This window comes from Petaurus breviceps, unplaced genomic scaffold, assembly GCF_028583685.1.
Source record: "Petaurus breviceps papuanus isolate PSGF00001 unplaced genomic scaffold, PetGlider_PUasm1.0 90847, whole genome shotgun sequence".
In the NCBI taxonomy this organism is placed as follows: Eukaryota; Metazoa; Chordata; class Mammalia; order Diprotodontia; family Petauridae; genus Petaurus; species Petaurus breviceps.
In genome coordinates this window covers 3,523,261-3,544,442 of record NW_027187360.1, presented here as the reverse complement: position 1 = coordinate 3,544,442, position 21,182 = coordinate 3,523,261, and the positions used below count along the sequence as shown (strand labels likewise).

Below are 21,182 nucleotides of genomic sequence, written 5' to 3'. Positions count from 1 at the left end.
GCTTACCCTATTGCTAAATTGTCATGTGAAAGCTCCCAGAGCCTGGTCTTATGCTCTGCTCCCTGAACAGGTGACACAGAGATGACTGGGTACAGAGCTGGAACTCAGAACTTGTTGAATGAGAAAACAACAGTGTTGTCAGTATTAGTCTGCTCCTGGAATACAAGTTTCTTGTCTAATATGAGATATCCCTAAAGGGTGGAGATGGTAAGAGCTACTACATACATGAAAATTAGACCCAGTTATATGTTACATTTAAAGTTTATATAAGTCTGAATGTAGGGTGGGGTGGAGTATAATCTGTATTTGGACAGTATGGTAACTGTAAACATTTGGCCCTCTCCCCCTCCCTGTAACACAAGCTGCAGCCTGATAACCTTGAGACGCAAGTCCTTGAACTGGTCTTCAAACCTCCGTCCTCTGTGAAACTTCCCCATCTTTTTGTTTCCCCAACACTGCTGCTCCTGCTAATCATTTTCAAGGTTAATGCACTTTAAAAATCTGTGCTGACGTGCTATCAGCAATGGGACGTTCTGGGCTTATGTGCAGATTCTAGACTTATTATGAAAGGCAGGAACGTCAGCTTAAGAAAGCAAAGCACAGTCATTTCCGACAAGCTGTGCCTGAAAATCTTTTCATGTTGAAAAGCAGTCTTCTCTCCCCCAACCTTACTCCCCCCCCAAAAAAACCCACTCCCAAACCATGATAAAAGCTGAGATGAATTTGTAAATGCTGACAGCCTAAAACTAAATATGGTGATTTTACTGGCTAAGCCCTGGAGGGCTGTAGAGGATAGAGGAAAAGAACAAGTCTCAAAGACCTATAATTGGGGGGAAAAAACGGAAATTTTTTTCAATTTGTCATGCATATCTGAAGGGCACATATAGTAAGCAAAGTGTCTGAGAGACAGATTTCTCCTCTAAAACTGCAAGGTCCTTAAGGGCAAAAACCAAGTCATAACATCTCTGTATTTCTGCTATCATTTATTTTCCCAATGCCTACAAACAAGCTTATGTCTCCCACAATCTCAAAAAATTCTCACTGAATCCATTCATTCTTACTACAGATTATTTTATAGTTCTCTTCCCTTTCCTGGCTAAAATCTTTGGGAGGACCTCTTTAATTAAGTGGAGGTGCCTCCACTTCCTTTCCTCTCATTCTCTGCTGAATTTTGTGGTCTTTCTAACTCATCATTCAACTGAAACTGTTATCTCTAAAGCTACCAAGGATCTCTTAATTACCAAATCTAATAAATGGCTTCTTCACCTCTGTACAGCATTTGACACTGTTAATTATACTCTGTAGATCACTTTATAATTTTGAACACTGTTCTTTATCATCACATCAACCTCCAGTCCCTCTGCACCTCATTTCTTTTCCAGGCCATCATCCCTACAGTGGCTAGTCTCTCTTCCTTCTCCATCTTGACTCCTTGTAAATAAGTTCAATTCTACGCTGTCCTCTTTCCATGAGTTCTTTGCCCCTCTATCTGATCAAAGATTTGCCCTGTCAACCCCAACTTTGGATTACTCTTACCATTCTCTGCCTTTACTCCCATTCATATGCTTCTGGAAAAAGCTGGAGAAAATCCGAAGCATTGTTCATTGACTGGGTCCACTACAAATTTATGTTACACAGTTTCAACTGGTACCAAGGCAATCTTTTTATATCTCCCTAATCAATGTACTGCCCCATTCCATATAACAAATTAGTACATCAAAAAAAAAATCTGAAAATTTGTGTAATATATAACACTTGTAGTCCTTCTGAATCTACAAAGGGGTGGGGTGGGAGTGATTTTTTCCTCTTTTAAAACATGCTTATTCTTTATAATTTTGCATATTGACTTTTATAGTTCTTTCCATTCACATTGTTGTAATCACTATATTTTATTTTTTTGGTTCTGCTTTTTTCATTCTATGTCAGTTCATGTAGTTCTTTTCATGCTTCTCTATCACATTTGTCATTTCTTACAAGGCAGTAACATACTATGATATTCCACTCATTGCTATTTGTTCTGCCTTCTGAAGACAAGATAATCCCTCTTAATGTGGAAACTCTTCAAATACTTATAATCAGTCTTCTCTTTTTGCTTTATCGTACTATTGTTGACCCATTTAGCTTCTCAGCCATTAAAACTGCCATATCTTTTTTAGATGAGTCGTTTTCTTTATTTACCTTCCCCATTTTATGCTTTTGGAATTCTTGAATCTATGTGATTTTACTTTTATCCCTTTTAGATTTCATCTTATTAGATTCAGCCAGGTGTTCAAATGTGTTCAAATGTTTTTGGATCCTATTTCTATTGTGTTAACTATCCCTTAAAGATTTGTGTCATCTGAAAATTTGATAAGCATGCCACCTTTGTATTCTTCTAATCCACCAGATTAATAGCTGTCTCAGCACTAGTGAAGTCAACTAGAAAGAAAATGTATATGAGTCTTTGTAATTAATTGCTTTAATAAGTCAGCTCTAATTCTTTAAGTGCTCTTTTTGTGTCAGTCACTTCTGTGTGCTGGAATTTGGGAATACAAAGACAAATGAAATAATTCCTGCCCTTGAGAGTCTACATTCTTTTGGGAGAAAGAAAATATATGTATACAAGTATGTACAAAAGAGACATAAAATAAATATGAGGTAATTTGTGTGTGGAGTTAGGGTAGATGCTAGCAACTGGACAGGTCATGAAAGACCTCTTGTATAAGGGAGGATTCTCAGAGACAGTGGTGCAGAAGTGCATTCCAGGCATGGGGAATAGAGTGTCTGTTCATAGAGATGTAGAGGTGGACTGGCATGTGTGAGGAATAGCATGAGTTCAAAGTCAAGTCAACAAGTAGTTATTTTGCACTTTCTGCCAGACATTGTGGGAAGTATAGCTATTTGTAGCTATTTAGTAACTGAAGAGAAATAATTTATAAGACTGTTAAGGTAGATTAGAGCCAGATTGAGTTTATATTTTATCCTAGAAGTAATAGGAAGCCATTGTAGTTTAAAGCTGTGGTGGGAGTTGAGCTTTAGCAATATCACTTTGGCGGTTTCATAGAGAATGGAATTATGTAGATACTAAAGAAAGGAGGACAATTAGGAGGCTATTCTAATAGTAGAGATGAGGACCTCAAAGAAGATGAGTAAACCTACAGAGTGAGATTGGAGAGATCTTTGGTAGAATTGACAAGATTTAGCAATTGATTGAATATGAGGGGTGAAGAAAAGTGAGGGATTGAGTATGAAAAAGATGTTATGAACCTGGATGACTTGGAAGGATGATAGCGCCCTCTACAGAGAAAGGAAAGTTCAGAAGAAGTAGAATGGGTTTGTGGATGGGGGGGGTGTGGGGGGGCGGATAACAAATTTAGTTTTATGCTTGTTGAGTTAGACATACAGGCCGAGAAGCAGTTAGTTATATGGAACTGGAGCTCAGGAGATATATAGGCTGGACATATAAATCTGGGAGTCATCTTCATGGTGATTATACTTAAAGTCTTGGAGGTCACCAAGAAGAGAGTATAGAGGAAGAAGTGGAGAGGTCAGGACAAAAGTTTGGGAGTAAATTTGCCCCAAAGAGGTGTAATAAATAGGAGGATGTTGCAGCAGCAGAGTCTGAGAACAGGCCAGATTGGTAGGATGAACAAGGGAAAAAAGCAGGTTCATCAAAACCTGGAAAGGTTGGTCGACTGTGTCAAATGTTGAAAAGAGGTCAAGAATGAGGATTGAGAAAAGGTCATCAGACTTGGCAATTAAGACTCATTAATTTTGAAGGGAGTAGTTTCATTTGAATGAAGTGAGAAATCAGATTTGAAAGAACTGAGAAATGAATGAGATAAGAGGAAGTGGAGAGAGAATTTAGGAGTTTGCCATGTGGTATGATGACTTGGGGACAGTTGGTTTTTGTTTTTTTAGGAAGGGGGAGATATGAGTATATATGGCAGCAGTATATATGGAGGCAATGAATGAGCTGTTGAAAGGGAGAGGTTAAAGATACTTCTGGATTTTCACAGAATATTCCTTTAATTATGTATTCTTGAATTTTTCCATTAATTGCATGCAGGCTTAATGGCTGATAAGTTTGCAGATTCCAACATTAGTCCCTTTTTTTGAAAATAGTGATCTTTGTTGTTCCTCTGATCCTGTGGCACCTCCTTCATTATCTATCATTCTTGAAGAGCTAGCTCACTCACTGACTCTGAGCAGTCACATCTGTCCATTCTTCCAGAATCTGAGGATGCAGTTCATCTAGGCCTGTGGACTCTAACTTGATGTCTCTTCTTATGTACTTAGGGTATCAACTCCCCATTAGCCATTTTCTCCCTAGTCTTTCCAAAAAAACAAAAGCAAAATGAAAGTTGAGAAGATCTCTGACTCTTTAGATATCATCGTCCTGCCTAGCAACTGTGACTTTTTCTTTTTGTCCTTCTGGCTTCCCCCCAATTCCTTTTGTTTTCCTTACCTTCCACTCAGTTCAACATTTAAGTTTTAACCATGTTCAAAGCACAATGCTGAGTGCTGGGTATACAAAGGCAAAACCAAAATAGTTCCGACCCTGAAGAAGCTTATCTTTTGCTTGGGAGAAGTGGGGGTGGAGATTCAACATGTACAGAGACATGTATTACAAATTAACTTCCGGTGGGACTGAATGCCAGCAATTGTGAGGGACATTGGAAAAGTGTATAAATAGCTCTGGCACACGAGAGCTGTGTTGAATGAGGCTAGGGATTCACTGAGGCAGAAGTGAGGAAGGAGTGTATTCCAGGCATGGAGGACAGCTTGTGTAAATTCACAGAGAAAGGAAGTGGAATGCTGAGGTCAGGAAACGGCTCATTGGTCAGTTTGGCCAGAAAATAGAGTGTGTGAAGGAAAGTAATATGAAATAAATCTGGATAAGTAGCTGGGAGCCACATTGTGGAGAGATTTAAACATCAGGCTAAAGTTTGATTTTGTTTTCCTTTTTTTGTTGTTTTTTTTTTTATCTTGGTGGTTTGTTTCTTGAAGAGTTCGTTTGGGGGGACAATAGGGAGCCAAGAATGGAGCAAAGGAGTGACATGATTAGATGCCAAACATCTTTATACTTAGAAGGCATATACAGAGTAGATCTAAAGTAATCTTACAAGGCAAGAGGTGTAAAGTGCTTCAACTAGGTTATTAGTAGTTTTTTTCTACATGAGTAGAAAGAAGGGGCCAGATGTCAGGTGTATAGGATTGCTGAGACTTTAAACTTGAGACTTAATAGCCAGTTGGATATGGGGCATTAGGAAGAGGAAAGAGTCAAAAATATGTTTTCAGACTTGGGTTACTGGAAGTATGGTGGCATGATGCCCTCAGCAGTAACACAAACATTTAGAGAAGAGATTCAGTTTGGAGGTTGCTGTGGCCAAAAAATGAAAAATCCTGCAGTCAACCTGATCAAGAGCTTCCCTAAGCAGCCTCAGCTCATTCTAAGCTTTAGGTGTCATTGCTTACTTTTACATTTGCCCTCAGATCATCAAAATGTTAAAATCAGAGATAGGGGACATAGTTATTTTAAAGGCAGAATGGAACATATTTTCAGAGGTCTGTGGTTTTCAGATATTTTCAGAACTTCCTCAGAACCCAGACAGCCGCTCAGTGATGGCTGTTATCCTGTAAACCTTGGCCCCAGCACATAGACTCAGAATTTTAGAGGATTGGAAAGGGACTTTATTGATTATTGAAATGAAAATAAAAGTGAACTTTTATTGTCTGCCCTTGAACTAACTTCTTTTTTTCCTTCTTTTTCTGTTTTCCACAGTGAACACCTACCTCTTCATGATGCAAGCCCAAGGTATCCTGATCCGAGACAACATGAGAACAATAGGTGCTCAGGTGTATGAGCAGGTGGTTCGGAGTGCATATGCCAGGAGGAATAGCAGTGTAAATGACTCAGGTACATTTTCAGTAATGAGAAATTCTCTTCCTAGTAAAGGTCAATTTGATTTAAATAATTACCTTTGAAGGAAAGAGGTACAAGTTGAAGAGACAGATTTGGAAGAACTTATTGTCGTAACAAGAGGCACCCTGGAGAAAGGAGCCTATGATTTGCCTACAATCCTGCAATAGTGCTAAATGGGCCCCACAGGTGTCATCCTGTTTCCAGGGATATAAGGGGTGTCTTTTAAGACCATTACAAGGATGGCTTTCTAAGCTTTGAAGGGCTCGTGATGCCTGTGGGTGACTAATTGAACATGTCCCCTGAAATGTTCTCTCTTCTCTCTCCTGTGCCTCTTGATATCTTTAGCTTCCTTTTAGTCCTCAACTCAAGTGCAGCCTCCAACACAAGGCTGGTCCTGATATCCCCAGTTGTTAGGTTCTTCTTCTCTTCCTGTATGTGTCTCCCCCCCCGCCCCTCCCTCCCCATTACTTGGTTCTTACTTTTGATCTATTTTGTATTCCTTATCTATATAAATGCCATCCTTTTCTCTAGTGGAATATAAATTCCTTGAAGGCAGAAACTGTTTTTTGTCTTTTTATTTCCAAAAGCTTGCTTAGTTGTGTGTGTGTGTTGGGGGTGGGGGTGGGAGGGGAGTGAGTGTGGGTATTTAATAAATGCCTGGGGTAGCTAAGTGGCACAGTGGATAGAGTGCCAGACCTGGAGTCAGGAATTCTCATTTTTCTGAGTTCAAATGTGGCCTCAGAGACACTGATAAGCTGTGTGACCCTGGGCAAATCACTTAACCTTGTTTGCCTCAGTTTCCTCATCTATAAAAGATGAGCTGGAGAAGGAAATAGCAAACAACTCTGATATTTTTGCCAAGAAAACCCCAAATAGGGTCATGTAGAGTCGGACACAGCTGAACAACAACAAATAAATGCTCATTGAATTGAATGTTCACTCTAGGAAGTCTGTTTACCCTTGTGCCCATGAAGGTTGCAACTGAGCTTCTAGTTTCTAGCTGATGATACCTTGTAATCTTGAGACACTATCCTAAATTGTTGAAATAAAAAAGTATTTCTCTGGAGGAAACCTTGTGTCTGGAGTCTCCATTCCACCCTTGCATGTTCCCCCTCTGGTTCAGTTTTAATGAAAACAATCCTTTTCTAATGTTTTGCTGAGTTTGGTAGCTGTACTCACTCACCTTCTTGAAAAACGTTTTCTGACTTTCCAGCCAAACAGCTGTGTCCAGTGCTTCTATCTCATACCTTAAAATCTATTTGTGTTGTTCATCCTCTTAGAAGCACATTAGAAACTAATGCAAAGAGACGTTAAATGACATGCCCAATATTACTCAGTGTGAATCAGTGATAAAAGTAGGAGGCTTGTCTTCCAGACTTCTTATATAGTAAATATAGTGAAAGGAGCTGTTTTCTCAGGGCATGTTATAAACTGGAGTGTGTAGACATGGGGACCAGTGTACATGGGGACATGATGAATGATGATCTCGAGGGTTTGCAGGGTAGACACATGTTATTTCCAGATATCCTTGTCACCATCAAATAGAGGAGACTAGGGGTAAAGAGGGCAGCAGTGTGAGGGATGAACCTAGTGACTAGGAGCTAAAATAGATATCACTTAACATAATGCAGTGTTGGGCACATTATAGGTGCTCAACAAATAATTGTTAATTTATTGAATTGGTCTGAAGTTCTAGGAACAGCAATAATAAAAATACATTAGTTAGAAATAGGGGTCATTGAACAAGAAAACCCTGTTTGGGCCAGACATGTGGCAAGGCACATTGCTACTGGGTCTATGAGGTGTCTCTTCTCTGGCCTTTGGCTGTGGGTAAAGTGTGAAGGATGGAAATAATGCTGCCCTTGTGAATTGTCCCTATTGTCATTCCTACTTTTTCTCTATATATATATTCTTTTTTTTTTTTTTTAAAGCAGTCGGGGTTAAGTAACTTGCTCAAGGTTACATGGCCAGTTATTTCTGGGTGTGGTGCTGAGTATGTGAGCCCAGATTTGATCCAGATCATCCCGACACTGGAGCCAGTGCTCTTGCTCGCTGAGCCACCTGGCCTCCCCTAAGCAATTGGAGTTAAGTAACTTGCTCAAGGTTACACAGCGAGGTGTTTCTGGGTGGGTGCTAAGTGTCTGAGCCTGGGATTCGATCTCTAGGTCATCCCAGCACTGGAGCCGGTGCTCGCTGTGCTACCTGGCCGCCACTCTCTCTATATATTCTTTAGTCTTTCTCTGCCACCTAGAAATATATCCATGTTTTTCCCACATCCTCAAAAATCTCACTTGATTATTATCTTACCTGCTAACTGTTGTATCATATCTTTTCTTTTCTGTTCTGCCAGACTCCTGCAAAAAGTCATCTCTACTTAGTGCCCTCCACTTTTGTTTCTTCTCACTGTTTCTAGCTTCCAGTCTCACCATTCAACTGAAATTGTTCTTTCCAAAGTTATTGATAACTTTGGTGGTGGTCGAAGTAGTTTTCTTGGAGGCAGTTGTGGTTAAGTGACTTGCCCAGAGTCACATAGCTACTGTCTGAGGTCAGATTTGAACTCAGGCCCGCCTGACTCCAGCCTGGTATGTTATCCACTGAGCCACCCAGCTACCCCAATGTTATCTTAATTGTTAATCTAAAGACCTTTTCCCATGCTTCTTGACCCCTCTCCCTATAGCATTTGATACTGTTGATCACTGTCCCCTTTTAGATACTCTCTCCTCTCTGGGTTTCTGTGATACTACTTTGTCTTCCACTTGTTTTGACTTTTTTTCTCATTCATCTTCATCCTTGACACTCTCCCTGAGTATCCCCCAAAGCTCTGTCATGGCCTCTTTTTTCTTTCTTTTGTTCCATATAGTATCTCCTACAGTGATATCATGAGTTCAATTAACATCTCTATGCCAGTGATTCTCAAATTTATATAGCCAGTCCTACTCTACCTTCTGAGCATATCCAGTTGCCTACTAGACATTTGAACTGGATGTCTTGTAGGCATCTCAAGGTCAGCATATCCAAAACAAACTTCATTATCTTTCCCTTAATACTTTCCCCTCTTTTGAACTTCTCTCACTGTAGAAGACACCTTCATCCTCCTGATCTCCCAGGTTTGCAGTCTGTGTCCTTCTTGATGCTTCTCTTTCGTTTGCCCTCAGTTGCAGAATCTTCTTGTTTATGTCTTCCCCACATCTTCTCTCCACTCAGATAGCTGCTACCTCCTTCCTCAGACAGCCTTTATCCCTTTCTTTTTGCTTTTTTTATTTTTGAACCTTTATCCTTTTCTGCCTGGACTATTTCAGTAGCCTTATAAGTGGTCTCCCTGCTTCAAGTCTCTTCATTCCAATCAGTCTCTCACACATAGATTTAATCATGTCACCCCCTTGCTCTATAGACTTTAGTGGCTTCCTAATATCTTTGGAATCACATATAAAGTCACTGCTGTAAGGCTTTGCACAGCTAGTTCCTTCCTCCCTTTCCAGTCTTCTAGCACTTTACCTTCACTTCTCCTGTAGTCTGGCTGTCCTGGATCACTTGTTGTAATGACACTTCATCTCTGTCCTCCATGCCTTTGTACTGGCGTACCCCATGCCTACAGTGTTCTCCCTCCTTTCCTCTGCCTCTTGGTATCCTGGAGTTCTTTCAGATTTCAGTTTGGTGGTACCTATTGGAGGTTCCCCTAACCACTGGAGCCTTCCCCTCTAAGGTTACCTTTATTATACTCTATATGTATCATATGTATTTATTTACATGTTGTCTTCTCCTGTTAGCATATAAATTTCTTGAGGTGAGGGACTGTTTTTGTGCTTTTTACTTTGTGTTATCAGCACAGAACCTGGCATCTAGTAGAGCTTGAATAAATGCTTATCTACCAATTGATTAGTTCATGTCCTAGCTCTACCCTTAGTAGCTGTGTAACTTCCTTAATACCCCCTTCTGTATAATTGGGATGATAATCCCCTGCCTCTCCTCCTTCACAGAATGTCAGAATGTTCAGAAAGGAGATAACGGATGCCCAAGTGCTTTGAGCATTGCAAAAGGGCCATAGAATATAAGAGATTAGTAGGAATGGGAAACATCAATAAAAGAAGTAGCAATAAAGGAAACATCCAGTTTTTTCTCATGATAGTCTTTGTAAAAGGACCTGTTTTTGTTGTGATCTAAGTGGAATCGCCTATAGTTTGAAGGAAAAAAACAAACATTTTCCAACTACAAGTTGGGTCTCTTGTTCTTCACAAGCATCAAAAATTGTGGTTTCAAAAGTGTATCCATTCGATAAACACTCTTATCAAGAAAAAATAAGTCATTAATTTGCCCACTATTCTTGGGGGTTGGGATTAGGGTAAATAAGATCAGTGATTTAGGGTTCAGTGAATTAAACTTGCCCTGAAAGCAAATAAGCAAATGAATTATTGAGTCCTCTCTCTCTCTCTCTCTCTCTCTCTCTCTCTCACAAATATACATACACACATTTGTCCTTTGTATAATTTTTCTTTTCATCATGTAGTTGAAATAATGATATAGTTAATAATAATAATAACATTTATATAGTGGTTAAAGTTTTGCAAAATGTTCTGCATAAGTTTTCTAATTTAAGAAATTGTAAATTATTCTGCAGTCAGAATCTAATAATCTTATAAGACTTGAGGAGTATGGAGGGGCAGGACAGGGGTGGGGAGGGAGCAGTTGTATATATTTAAAATAACAAATCAAAATTCTAGGCTCTTAGGATACCCGTGCAGGTGATTAAGAAGGTACTTCTTTCAGTAAGCACTCTATATTTTGGGGGGGAAGGCAGGGCACTTGGGGTTAAGTGACTTGCCCAAGGTCACGTGGCTAATAAGTGTTAAGTATCTGAGGCTATATTTGAACTCAGGTCCTCCTGACTCCATGGCCAGTGCTCTACTCACTGCTCCACCTAGTCACCCCTCAGTAAGCACTCTTAAAAGATAATCTACAAGTCCAGGATAACACACAAAATGAAAATAAAGAGGCAACTAAAGATACTTAACCTAACTACTCATACATACATACATAGTATATGTAGGGTGGGATGTGGGAAAGTTCTGCTTCTAAAAGTTGAGCCTTTTGTCCTTAGATGCTCTGAGTAACCTATTATTATTTTCCTGGTTTACTAGATTTAGAAAGGTACCTTTCATCCCAAATTGTTGAATGCAAAAGTTTTAGGGGTCTTACATTCCTTTGTTTAGAAAACTTATGGTCTATTCTGTGCCTATATAAGCTACATTAAATAGAGCTTTTAAAATATTTCCTTGCCAAACATTTCTCAGAGATTAGTGGTCTCCTCTGTTAATAGACCCAGAGTAGGAAGCCAAGGGATATAATATTTTGCAACTCTGATTGCTAGTATCCCTTCTTAGCACCCACCACCCCTTTCCCTTATGCTAGAACAACTCTGAATGCTTGGTGCCATTAGGCAGACAGGGAACCTTGGTCATAGGGATAGCCCTGTAAAGGAGCAAGTAGGAGTGAAGTTATGAGGCCATTGGATGGCCTTGACTTTTCCACTAAAGTAGGAGGAGGAAAATGAGCCCAGGTCTAGGGTTAGGGCTTGATAATAGGAGAGGTTTTAAATAGTTGCTGTAGGGCCTGAGAAGAACTGAGCCCCAGTGAAGGGTCCAGCTAAGGGGAGATAACATATTTTAAATTTGGAACAATCACCGTGGTTTTTTACTTTCCCCAGCAGTTATTGTTGGTGGTGGTAATAAGAAAGGTAAATCATTTCTCCTCAAACTAAATCATCTTTCCTCAGTGATGGCAAGTAAATCTGATAATTTGGGGGACACTGCTATTCTCCAGGCTTTTGGGTCAAGGCCTTGGTCTGTCTCCCTTAGAGATAGACAACCCACTGACCAACTGTTTTTTGTTTTAAGTAAGATAGTAGAAGGAATAGTTTCCAAAGCAGATTTATTTCATGATATCCTGGGAGGAAGTAAAATCAAGAAAGGCAGTCTTGACATATAGTGGGGTTGAGGGAGGAGGTGAGCAGCTGTGTGTGTAAGGATATGAGTATTAGCCACAAGGTATTAATATCTGTGTGGTTCTTTAAGTAAGGATGCATTTTCTCAACACTTTATAAGTGCAGAAACAACTACCTTCTACCTTTCTTAGGGGAAAACATGTCTTGTTTTAAAGTCTTACTATGTTCAAGGTAACATTCTGGGCCTGGGGACACAAAGGTAAGATAAGTGCTACTTTGAGGATATGCAACTGAATTCTTCTTTTTAATTCCTTGACACTTGTTTGCTGCTGGAGTGGGAGGTGTGTAGGCCTACCACCAATTAACCATGTACTTTACAGTGCAATCAATGAACATTTAATTCTTCCTCCCCCTCAGTCCTTTAGAAGAATTGAGTAGCATGTGGGAAGGATTCATGTGGAAGATCTAGATGAGAATGAAATTAGCCTTGTTCTTCTTTATCCTAATGGAGTGAGCCTAGGACCAGTAAGGGTTTCTGAAAAGCAGGTGTCACCTCAACATAGGACCTCCTTAGCTATTAGAGCTGCTCAGCAATTCCCTTGCTGCTTTGGGAGAGAGTCTGCCACTGGTGGGCTTGAAGTAGAGCCTGGACAGCTGTCTAAGGATACAGCCACACAGTACGAAGGGATTCATGGACTACCTGTCCTCAAAAGGCTCCTTCTAGCACTAAGGATTTTGTCCGAAGTAGATGTTCACTATAGGGGTTTTTAATCTAAAATCCAGGCTCAAAGCTGTAGGTTAACTGCCAACAAATTCTTGAGAAAAATTGTGGCAGTTTTTCTACCTCCTGTAGATTATAGCTCTGAAACTTGGAAACCACTGTCTTCTGTTGATTAATTTGTTCACGAGGAATGTTCACCACTTCAATATTAGAGGTTTTGTTTGTCTAATATAAGCAAAATGTAACTATAGCAATTTTATTTCTTTCTCCAGAAAACTGCCTCCACCATTTTTATTACATCCATAAAGACTTATCTGTTCACTCTGATTCTCCCTCACTTGGTTACCTGGCTCTTTGTACTCTTTCCACTTAACATATTTTGATTTGTATTCTCTTTATCTTTGTCTTGTTTTCCCTAATTTTTTTTGAGGGGGGAAGGTAAGGCAGTTAGGGTTAAGTGACTTGCCCAAGGTCACACAGCTAGTAAATGTTAAGTGTCTGAGGCCGAATTTGAACTCAGGTCCTCCTGACTCCAGCTCCAGTGCTCTATTCACTATGCCACTTGGCTGGCCCCCTAATTTTTTTTTTGTCCAAGCAGTCCATAAACATTAGGCTCCTACTGTGTACCAGGTATGTACTGAGTGCTGGGAAAACAAAAATGGAAAAGAAAAACAGTCACTCCCCTCTAGGAACTCAGCATCTAACTGGGGAAGACAACACACAGAAGGAAGGTTGGGGGAGTGGAGGAGTGTGTGTATAATTGGCCTGGGAGCCCTCTTTAAATGGAGGCTTTGGGAGGCTTCTTTGCTTCTTCTGCCCTCCGGTCTTCTAATCTGACGGGCAGAGGGTACTTCTGGTACTAATGAGGCTGATGCAGTCCTGTAGGATGAGGCCCAGACCTGTGGCTTCATCTTTTGTTGTATGTAGACAGCTCCTCAGTGAGGAAATTTGCCATACTGGAGCATATCTGGACCTGTTCTGCAGTTTATAGTTTTGGGGAGTTGCCCTGGGGCACTGAGAGGTTCTGGCTTGTCCTCAGCTAAATATTCAATGTGTATAGGAGTTGGGACTTGAACTCAGGTTGCCTTGACTCCTGAAGCTGACCCTCTTTCTCTCCTGTCTTGCTGCATGTTGCCTCACTCTCTACTCAATTGGGAGACAGTGTTCTGGTGGAGTGAAGTCAGGAGAGACCTGGGCTAGGATCCCAACTGGGTGGCCCCAGGCAAGCCACTTAACCTTTATCTGAGTCAGTTTCTGCTCTATAAAATAGGGATGATGATAATAACTTATGCTGTATACTTTATCAGGGCAATTAGGAGGAAAGGAAGCACCCATAGAAATGTGAATTGTTGTAAGGTCCTTAGAAGAAGAGCCTAAGGATCTTTATTGTTTTTTCTCTCTCACTTTAAGAGCTTAATGTTTGAATAGAATTGAATTTAAAATATATGTATATATATATATATATATGTATATATATATATATTTTTTTTTTGCCTTTTGGAGGGCAATTGGGGTTAAGTAATTTGCCCAAGGTTACACAGCTAGTTTTTTTGTGTGTGTGTGGGTATTGTGTCTGAGGCTGGAACCAAACTCTGGTCCTCCTGACTCCGGGGCCAGTGCTTTACTCACTGTGCCACCTAGCCGCCCCTAAAAATAAATTTTAAAGCATGAATCACAAAATCAATTAAAAGAATAAGCAAAAACCAGACATGTTATCTAATCTGTTGTAGTAGTTGGAATTGGGAGTTTATGTGGACTATGAACTTTATGACCTGGAATTCTAGGATATGATGACTAAAGATTGTCAAGAGAATAGTGTGCAAATAGTCCTTCCTTCCCCTTCAGAGTTGCTTGCTACTTGTGTAATTATTATCTGCCACATTTGGAATGAATGCTTGTTTCTGGGCCAGGCATTGCCTGGCTGTCCCAGGAAGGTTTTTTAAATGTAGTAAGAATTCCCCTGGTCCCTTTAATTTGTCCCTGGTAAAATTCTCTCCAAGTAGATTCTCCTTTGAATTTCTCTCTCCCTGCAGCTGTTATGAAGTGAGTAGTGGTGAGTTGAATAAACAGGTACTCTTGTCAGAATTAACAAACGGTTTTAAAGCACCTCTCTATGCAGGCCCAGTGCTGGGACTGACCAGGGAACACTAAGATAAATAAAATGCAGAGCTTGTAGCCTAGCAGGAGAACTGTACCATAAACATATATCTGTAATGTAAAATAAAAAATAAGAATTTAAGAGAGAAATCTAAAAATGTCATGCAAAGCCTGAAGAATAGAAAAGGTCATTTCTTCTGGGGAGTATCAGTGTAGGCTTCATAAAGAAGGTAGCCTTTGCGTTAGTGAGTGAGTGAGTGAATGAATGAATCAAAATTTATTACTGGTACTGTAATATGTGAAGTACTTTGCTAAATGCAGGGGATGCAAATAGAAAATACAAGTCAGTGCTTATTCTCAAGGGGCTCACAATCTCATTGGGCGATACAGCACATGTATGAGGGGCTCAGCTGCAGGTCAGATGCTTAATACTGAAGCTTTCTTTGTTGTCCTTCTTATCACATCTACGTGGTATTGTAAGTATGGTACTGGAATTATAGGACTAGAAGGAAAGGCAGGCAGCCATTTATTTTTCATGTAATGATAAGGTTCAGAATTCCAAAGAAATTAAAGCTGAATCTAAGAAAACAAAACAACAAAATAACAGCCTGTGGGCAAGAGACACTAAGTGATAAATGAAAAGTAGTGGCTGGCAGGATTAGTGTTATCCTGTGCTATAGGTGACTGACATTCATTGCTGTACACATGTTTGAATCTGCTTCAAGTATTACTAGTTAACTTTATCATCTGATACAAGGACAAAGAAAATAGCTTGCCTTTGGTTGGTATGAAAAAGGCACAAGATAACTAAAATTTCTCATCTGAATTTGCTTTTTTTTTTTACTTCTCTTTCCCTTATAGATTATCCTCTTGACTTGAATCATAGTGAAACCTTCCTGCAAACCACAACTTTTCTTCCTGAAGACTTTACATATTTCGCAAACCATACCTGCCCTGAAAGACTCCCTTCTATGAGTGAGTAATGCCATATTTCATCTTCCTTGCTTCTGCCAGTGATAGTCTTTCCTGCGTTTGATTTCTTTAACCTTCTCTTGAACAAAAGTCACTATCAATTCCTTTTGTTTTTTTACATCTCAGATAATTCCCAATACCCAGTTGTGTCCATAGAACCCTCTGTTGTAACAAATAAAATTGAGTAACTGACAGACTTTATGATGTTTCACATTTCTTGTCCCGTCTTTCTGATAGAATGGAAGTGTATCATAATGAATTCTAGAACCAAGATTGGTCATGATATTCAGCTTATATGTAGCTGCCTTTTGTTTTCATTTACATGTTTTAGTTATTGTGCATGTTGTTCCCTAGGTTTTAAACTCTCCATCCCTCAAAGTTTCTCATAAAATTCTTCCTAAAGTCCTTATGGCATGAAGGTGTCTCTGAATTATTCAGGGTTATGCCTGCAGAGCACAGTGTGTGTGGCAGGACCTACCAAAGTAGAAGGACTGAATAAAATGAAATAGTAAATCCTTAAAGTATACAGAGGGTTGTCCCCTAGGCAAAGAATTTTTTTGACCATGGGAGCTTATGAAGCAGTCTACTAAGTCAAGAAAGAGGTTGTGAACTGAATAGGTGGGTTTCACAGATAAAATTTTTGATCTTCAAAGTACTAATGTGTGCATATATGTATGTGTGCACACATACACATACCCTCAGTGCTCCAAAAGGTATATGGGTGCCCCTTTTACCAGCACAGGGCTCAGCTGTTCTCTTTTATTTTTGACCTTCGTGGATGGTCTATATGAGTTACTGGGGCTAGAAAAATATCACGTGATGACTGACTGAATGATGGTGTGTGCCTTTCCTAGGCTTACTCTAAGCCTTTCTGCTTTGGTCAAAATCGTCAGAGCCCACACTGGGCTTCTGAGAAATCAAGATTTACTTCTATGCCATAATGAAGCATTACACTATAGCGGAAGATCTATATGGGGGTGGTTAAGCAAAGTGTGGGTGTTTATGATCCTGGCAATATTGGGAACTTACCTAAGGGTAAAGCATTATTTGAATGCACATATGTTCTCATGATATCCCCTTTTGATTTTTGGGATTTTGTCATTTGTTCATTCATTTTTGTCATTTGTTCAGGTGCCTAAAACAAAGAGAGATTAGATAGTTTTGTCTAAAAACTGCTACTAGAAGTTGTTTGCCCTCTTTATTATTTTCAACCTAAGTGTGTGTGTGCGGGGGGGGGGGATGGGGAGGGTGGAAAGGTTCTTGATTTCATGAACAGCTTAAGTTCTAGAATCAATCTGTATTATAGTCTTCATTCTTTTTACAGTTTGCCAGGCAGCCCTACTTTTTCCACACACAAAAACTAATATAATGATCCCAGGTGTGATTCCTGGTACCTTGAGCTCAGGGCTCACTGGAGTGTGATACCAGAAACTCTGCACCTGTACTTTCTTTGGGAGTGTAACTTTGTCCTGTATTAAATGGGCAGGACTTTTGCTTCAACTGTTAGATTATTGTTTATTTCTAACTACCCTTTCAGGATCTAGCCTTAATTGGATGATTCTGTGTAGGGTTCCTAGCAACTCTCCATGAATGAGAAAATTTGGTTTCCCTGATTGTAGGAAAAAGAGAATTGAACAATCATTTTCAGCTGCTGTATTGGTTTGTCTCAGTCATGACCCTGTGGGAGATATAGCCAGAGGTTAAGCTGACATGTGGTGAGCTGGAAATGAGAGGATGGGATTTCCAGCATTTTTTAAGCTCTTGGAAAACATTTGGACATCTGCAGAGTAGCACGCTAGTGTGTGGATTTTCTGAATTCTCAGTCTTTTCTTTTTCTACCTTCAGAGGGCCCAGTAGATATAAACATGAGTGAAATCAGAATGGATGACATCCATGAATTCTTCTCTAGAGACGCTGCCATCAAACTTGGAGGTCATTGGAAACCCAGTGATTGCATGCCTCGTTGGAAGGTAAACTAGAGTCCAGTTTACCAGAAGGTAAACCAGTCCAGGGGACTCACATATATTATGGGGACTCTTGATAGTAGTAATACATTTATCATTTCTTGGTACTTTAAAGTTATATTTTCCTTGCAGTGATGATTTGAAGTAGGTACAGAGTGTTATTACCCCCATTTTCTAGGTAAAGAAACTGATCCAGAAATGTTCACTTAGTTGGTAAATGTCACAGATGGGATTTGAACTCAGTTCTCCCAAGTCCAGCATTTCCTACCATACCAGACTATAATTACATTTGTTAATTCACTTAACTGCAAATGATCCAAGAACAAAAATTTAGTGGTTTTGACAGGATAGTTCCAGGGCAAGTATTTTCTGGCCAGTGACCCTTTTGTGCAAAGAAATTTGACTTGCTTATTAGGCTTTGCTCCACTTGGTGTAAGACAAGTGTCAGGATTCCCATGAAGATATTACCTTATTCCCTATGCTCAGTAGCCTTTTGGCTTCTTCCCAGAGATGATGATCACCTGTATGTATGCTGTATGTACTCTGAAGAACAGTAAGGAGATCTGTCTTGTTCACAAATAGAAATTTATTTGGTGACTTTGCATTAAAATTTTGGAATTTTTTCCCCCCATGGTTTTTGAAAAGAATTATTGTGAGTTTGATAATGGGACCTTGCATTCTAGTCAGAGTCATAGGTTCCAGGAAAAGTACCAGAGAAAAATTAGTATATTGTTTCAGCCTAGACAGAGAGATGGCTTGTAGAGAATTCTAGAAACTCAGGGGACAAGACTGTACTAAACTGGGTCATATCTAGAATGAAATCAGAATGAAAACTGATTTGCCAGTATTGAAATTCACTTAAAAGGATTCAAGACCTATCTCAGGCATCACTTCTTTCCCTGGCTTTTCACCAGATAAAAATTAGCCTTTCCTTCTTCTTTAAATTTTATAAAACACCTTGGATATTTATTTTTATTAATAACCATGCACTTTGCATCATACCTGTATACCTGTAAGGCCTTCCCTCCCATCCTTTTATTTTTTTTTTAAGCTTTTCAGCTCCATAGAGTTAGGAACTTGTCTTATTTCCATTTTCATATGTCTAGCACCAACTGTGGAGTAGACCCTTCATGAATGTTTAAATTGAATTAAGCCATTCTATGGGCAGGTCATTGATTCCCACCCTTTTTCCAAGCAGAGTTGTCAAATGAGCTGTGGATTAACTGTGTGGGCTCCTGTCTCGGTCTCTTTACAGGTGGCAATCCTTATTCCATTCCGAAACCGTTATGAGCATCTCCCTGTTCTTTTCCGGCACCTGATTCCTATGCTACAACGCCAGCGCCTGCAGTTTGCATTCTATGTTATTGAACAAGTAAGTGGGTTCTGCTTTTTCTTTCTTTTTTTTTAAAGCAATCGGGATTAAGTAACTTGATCAAGATTACACGGCCAGTTATTTCTGGGTGTGGTGCTAAGTATCTGAGCTCGGATTCAATCCCCAGGTCATCCTGACACCGGAGCCGGTGCTCTTACTCACTGAGCCACCTGGCCACCCCTAAGCAATTGGGGTTAAGTAACTTGCTCAAGGTTACATGGCCAGGTGTTTCTGGGTGGGTGCTAAGTGTCAGAGCCTGGATTTGATCCCCAGGTCATCCCGACACTGGAGCCGGTGCTCTTACTCGCTGTGCTACCTGGCTGCCCCTGTGGGTTCTGCTTTTTTTGGGTAGACTATGCCACTCTCTTTCCCCAGGTGAAGAGGCAGGAGAACCTAAGCCTTACCATTGAACAATCACAGGAGTGCTATGGGAAGCAAGAAATTCCGTAGCTCTAACTAGTTTCTGTTGCTCATTGATGGTAAATCTCTGGGTAGGAGACAGGTGCTTTGTTTGCCTAGCATCGTGTGATGTTGGGGCTAAGGACTGTTCTTTGTTGATTTGGATGGTGTGTCTAAGTACATATTTCTGGGAGCTGCTTTAAAATGATTGGAGTGTGCTCAGAGCCAGGTGACTTCATTCTAGATGTCGCTTTGGGACCTTAAGTCTCTTCTTTCTGGGCCTCATTTTTTTCAACTTCAAAATAAAGCCCTTAGTCTAGATCTTTAAGGTAATTAAATGTTCTGGAATCTGTGAATGGAATGAAAGGTTTACATGTATCTCAGGAGATGTTCAGGGACTCTGTAATAGACCATTGGAAGCCTGCAGGTTTAGATAAACACTTAACTTGACTAAGCAGAGGTATAAATGAACACAGCTCCCCTCTCTCTTCCATAAAACATACTCAGTGACCCCCAGGTTGGTCCCAAAAAGAAGTTCCATGGGACTTGGAAACCACCTGCTTCCTTATACATATATTCTTTGCTCAAACTCAATTGAGTTTCAGGTTAGTCTGCATAAGGACAAACTCAACCCACCCTGGATCTGCATTGTAGCTTCCTAACTCAGAATAGGTGGTTCTAACATTGGAGACATCTTGAAGGCAGAAGCAGTCAGGAAGAAAATTTCATACCTTCACTATTAGCTATTTGTTAAGCAAAACCATGTCCTTCTATACAGTTAAGCCTCTGTCTCTGTTCTCTTGAGGCATAAAGCTTATCATTTTTATTGATGACTTTCATAGGTTATTTTGTGAAAAGAGATGAAGCAAACTCTTGCAGGGCTCACATTTGCAGTGCTCTGCCCTCTTTTATCCATCCTCCCTGATTAGACTCATCCTGAAGAAAATGAGTGCCAAGTGCCATGTAATAATCAGGGGATGAAGTGAGAGCTCAGCCATGTGGAGTATAAATAATAGTTGTGATTTACATTTGTCTAGTATTCTGTACTTTTCAGAATATTTGCCCATCCTGTCATTTAATTTTTGCAGTAGCCTTGTGAGGTAGGTAGAACAGAATATCATCCTTAATTTGTACCTCAGAAAACTGAGGAACTGAAGTCAGGTGACTTGTCCTGGGTCACCAGTAAATAAGTTAGAGAGCAACAAGACCAGAGCCCGAGCTTGTGCTGTGACATGCTTCCCTTGTATAACACTGGGAGGTTGTGTGTATTCTGAGAGTCCACTTAAAAATAAAACTTTACTTCACAGGCTGGTACTCAACCCTTCAATCGTGCCATGCTTTTTAATGTTGGCTTTCGTGAAGCAATGAGAGACTTGAATTGGGATTGTTTGATTTTTCACGATGTGGATCATATACCAGAAAATGATCGCAACTATTATGGATGTGGGCAAATGCCAAGGCACTTTGCAACCAAGCTGGATAAATATATGTATCTGTGAGTATTCATTTAAATATACTTACTGTGCTTAGCAGTGAGGGGAGGGGAGTATTCCATAAATGGTAATTAAGATCTGATTCCTGCCCTAATGGAGGTCACAGTTAGGCACAAAAATACATATGACTATAATATACATCAATACATTAAAGATGCATTAGAAAGACCACGTTCTTTGTTAAGTTCAAGGTTAAAAGTTGTTACCGGAGGAGGATAAGGAAAGGTTTCATGAAGGAGTTGGCAGTTGAATCAGTCTTCAAAGGATGGAATTTAAGATATATGGGGATGGCATTCTGGACACGGGAACAATATGAGCAGA

The 21,182-nt window shown here is 39.9% G+C and overlaps 2 protein-coding genes across 2 annotated transcripts in view; both read left to right on the top strand.

Annotated features, from left to right (window-relative positions):
- Positions 1-21,182, top strand: part of B4GALT5 (beta-1,4-galactosyltransferase 5) — a 94,540-nt gene that overhangs the window by 66,758 nt on the left and 6,600 nt on the right. The window contains exons 2-6 of the mRNA XM_069072390.1: positions 5,765-5,899; positions 15,523-15,636; positions 17,479-17,603; positions 18,853-18,969; positions 20,676-20,863. Coding sequence (XP_068928491.1) covers positions 5,765-5,899; positions 15,523-15,636; positions 17,479-17,603; positions 18,853-18,969; positions 20,676-20,863 — 679 coding nt within the window. The remainder of the gene's footprint in view (positions 1-5,764; positions 5,900-15,522; positions 15,637-17,478; positions 17,604-18,852; positions 18,970-20,675; positions 20,864-21,182) is intronic.
- Positions 7,364-21,182, top strand: part of ZNFX1 (zinc finger NFX1-type containing 1) — a 474,364-nt gene continuing 460,545 nt past the window's right edge. The window contains exon 1 of the mRNA XM_069072386.1: positions 7,364-7,374. The gene's annotated coding sequence lies outside the window, so the exon portion shown is untranslated. The remainder of the gene's footprint in view (positions 7,375-21,182) is intronic.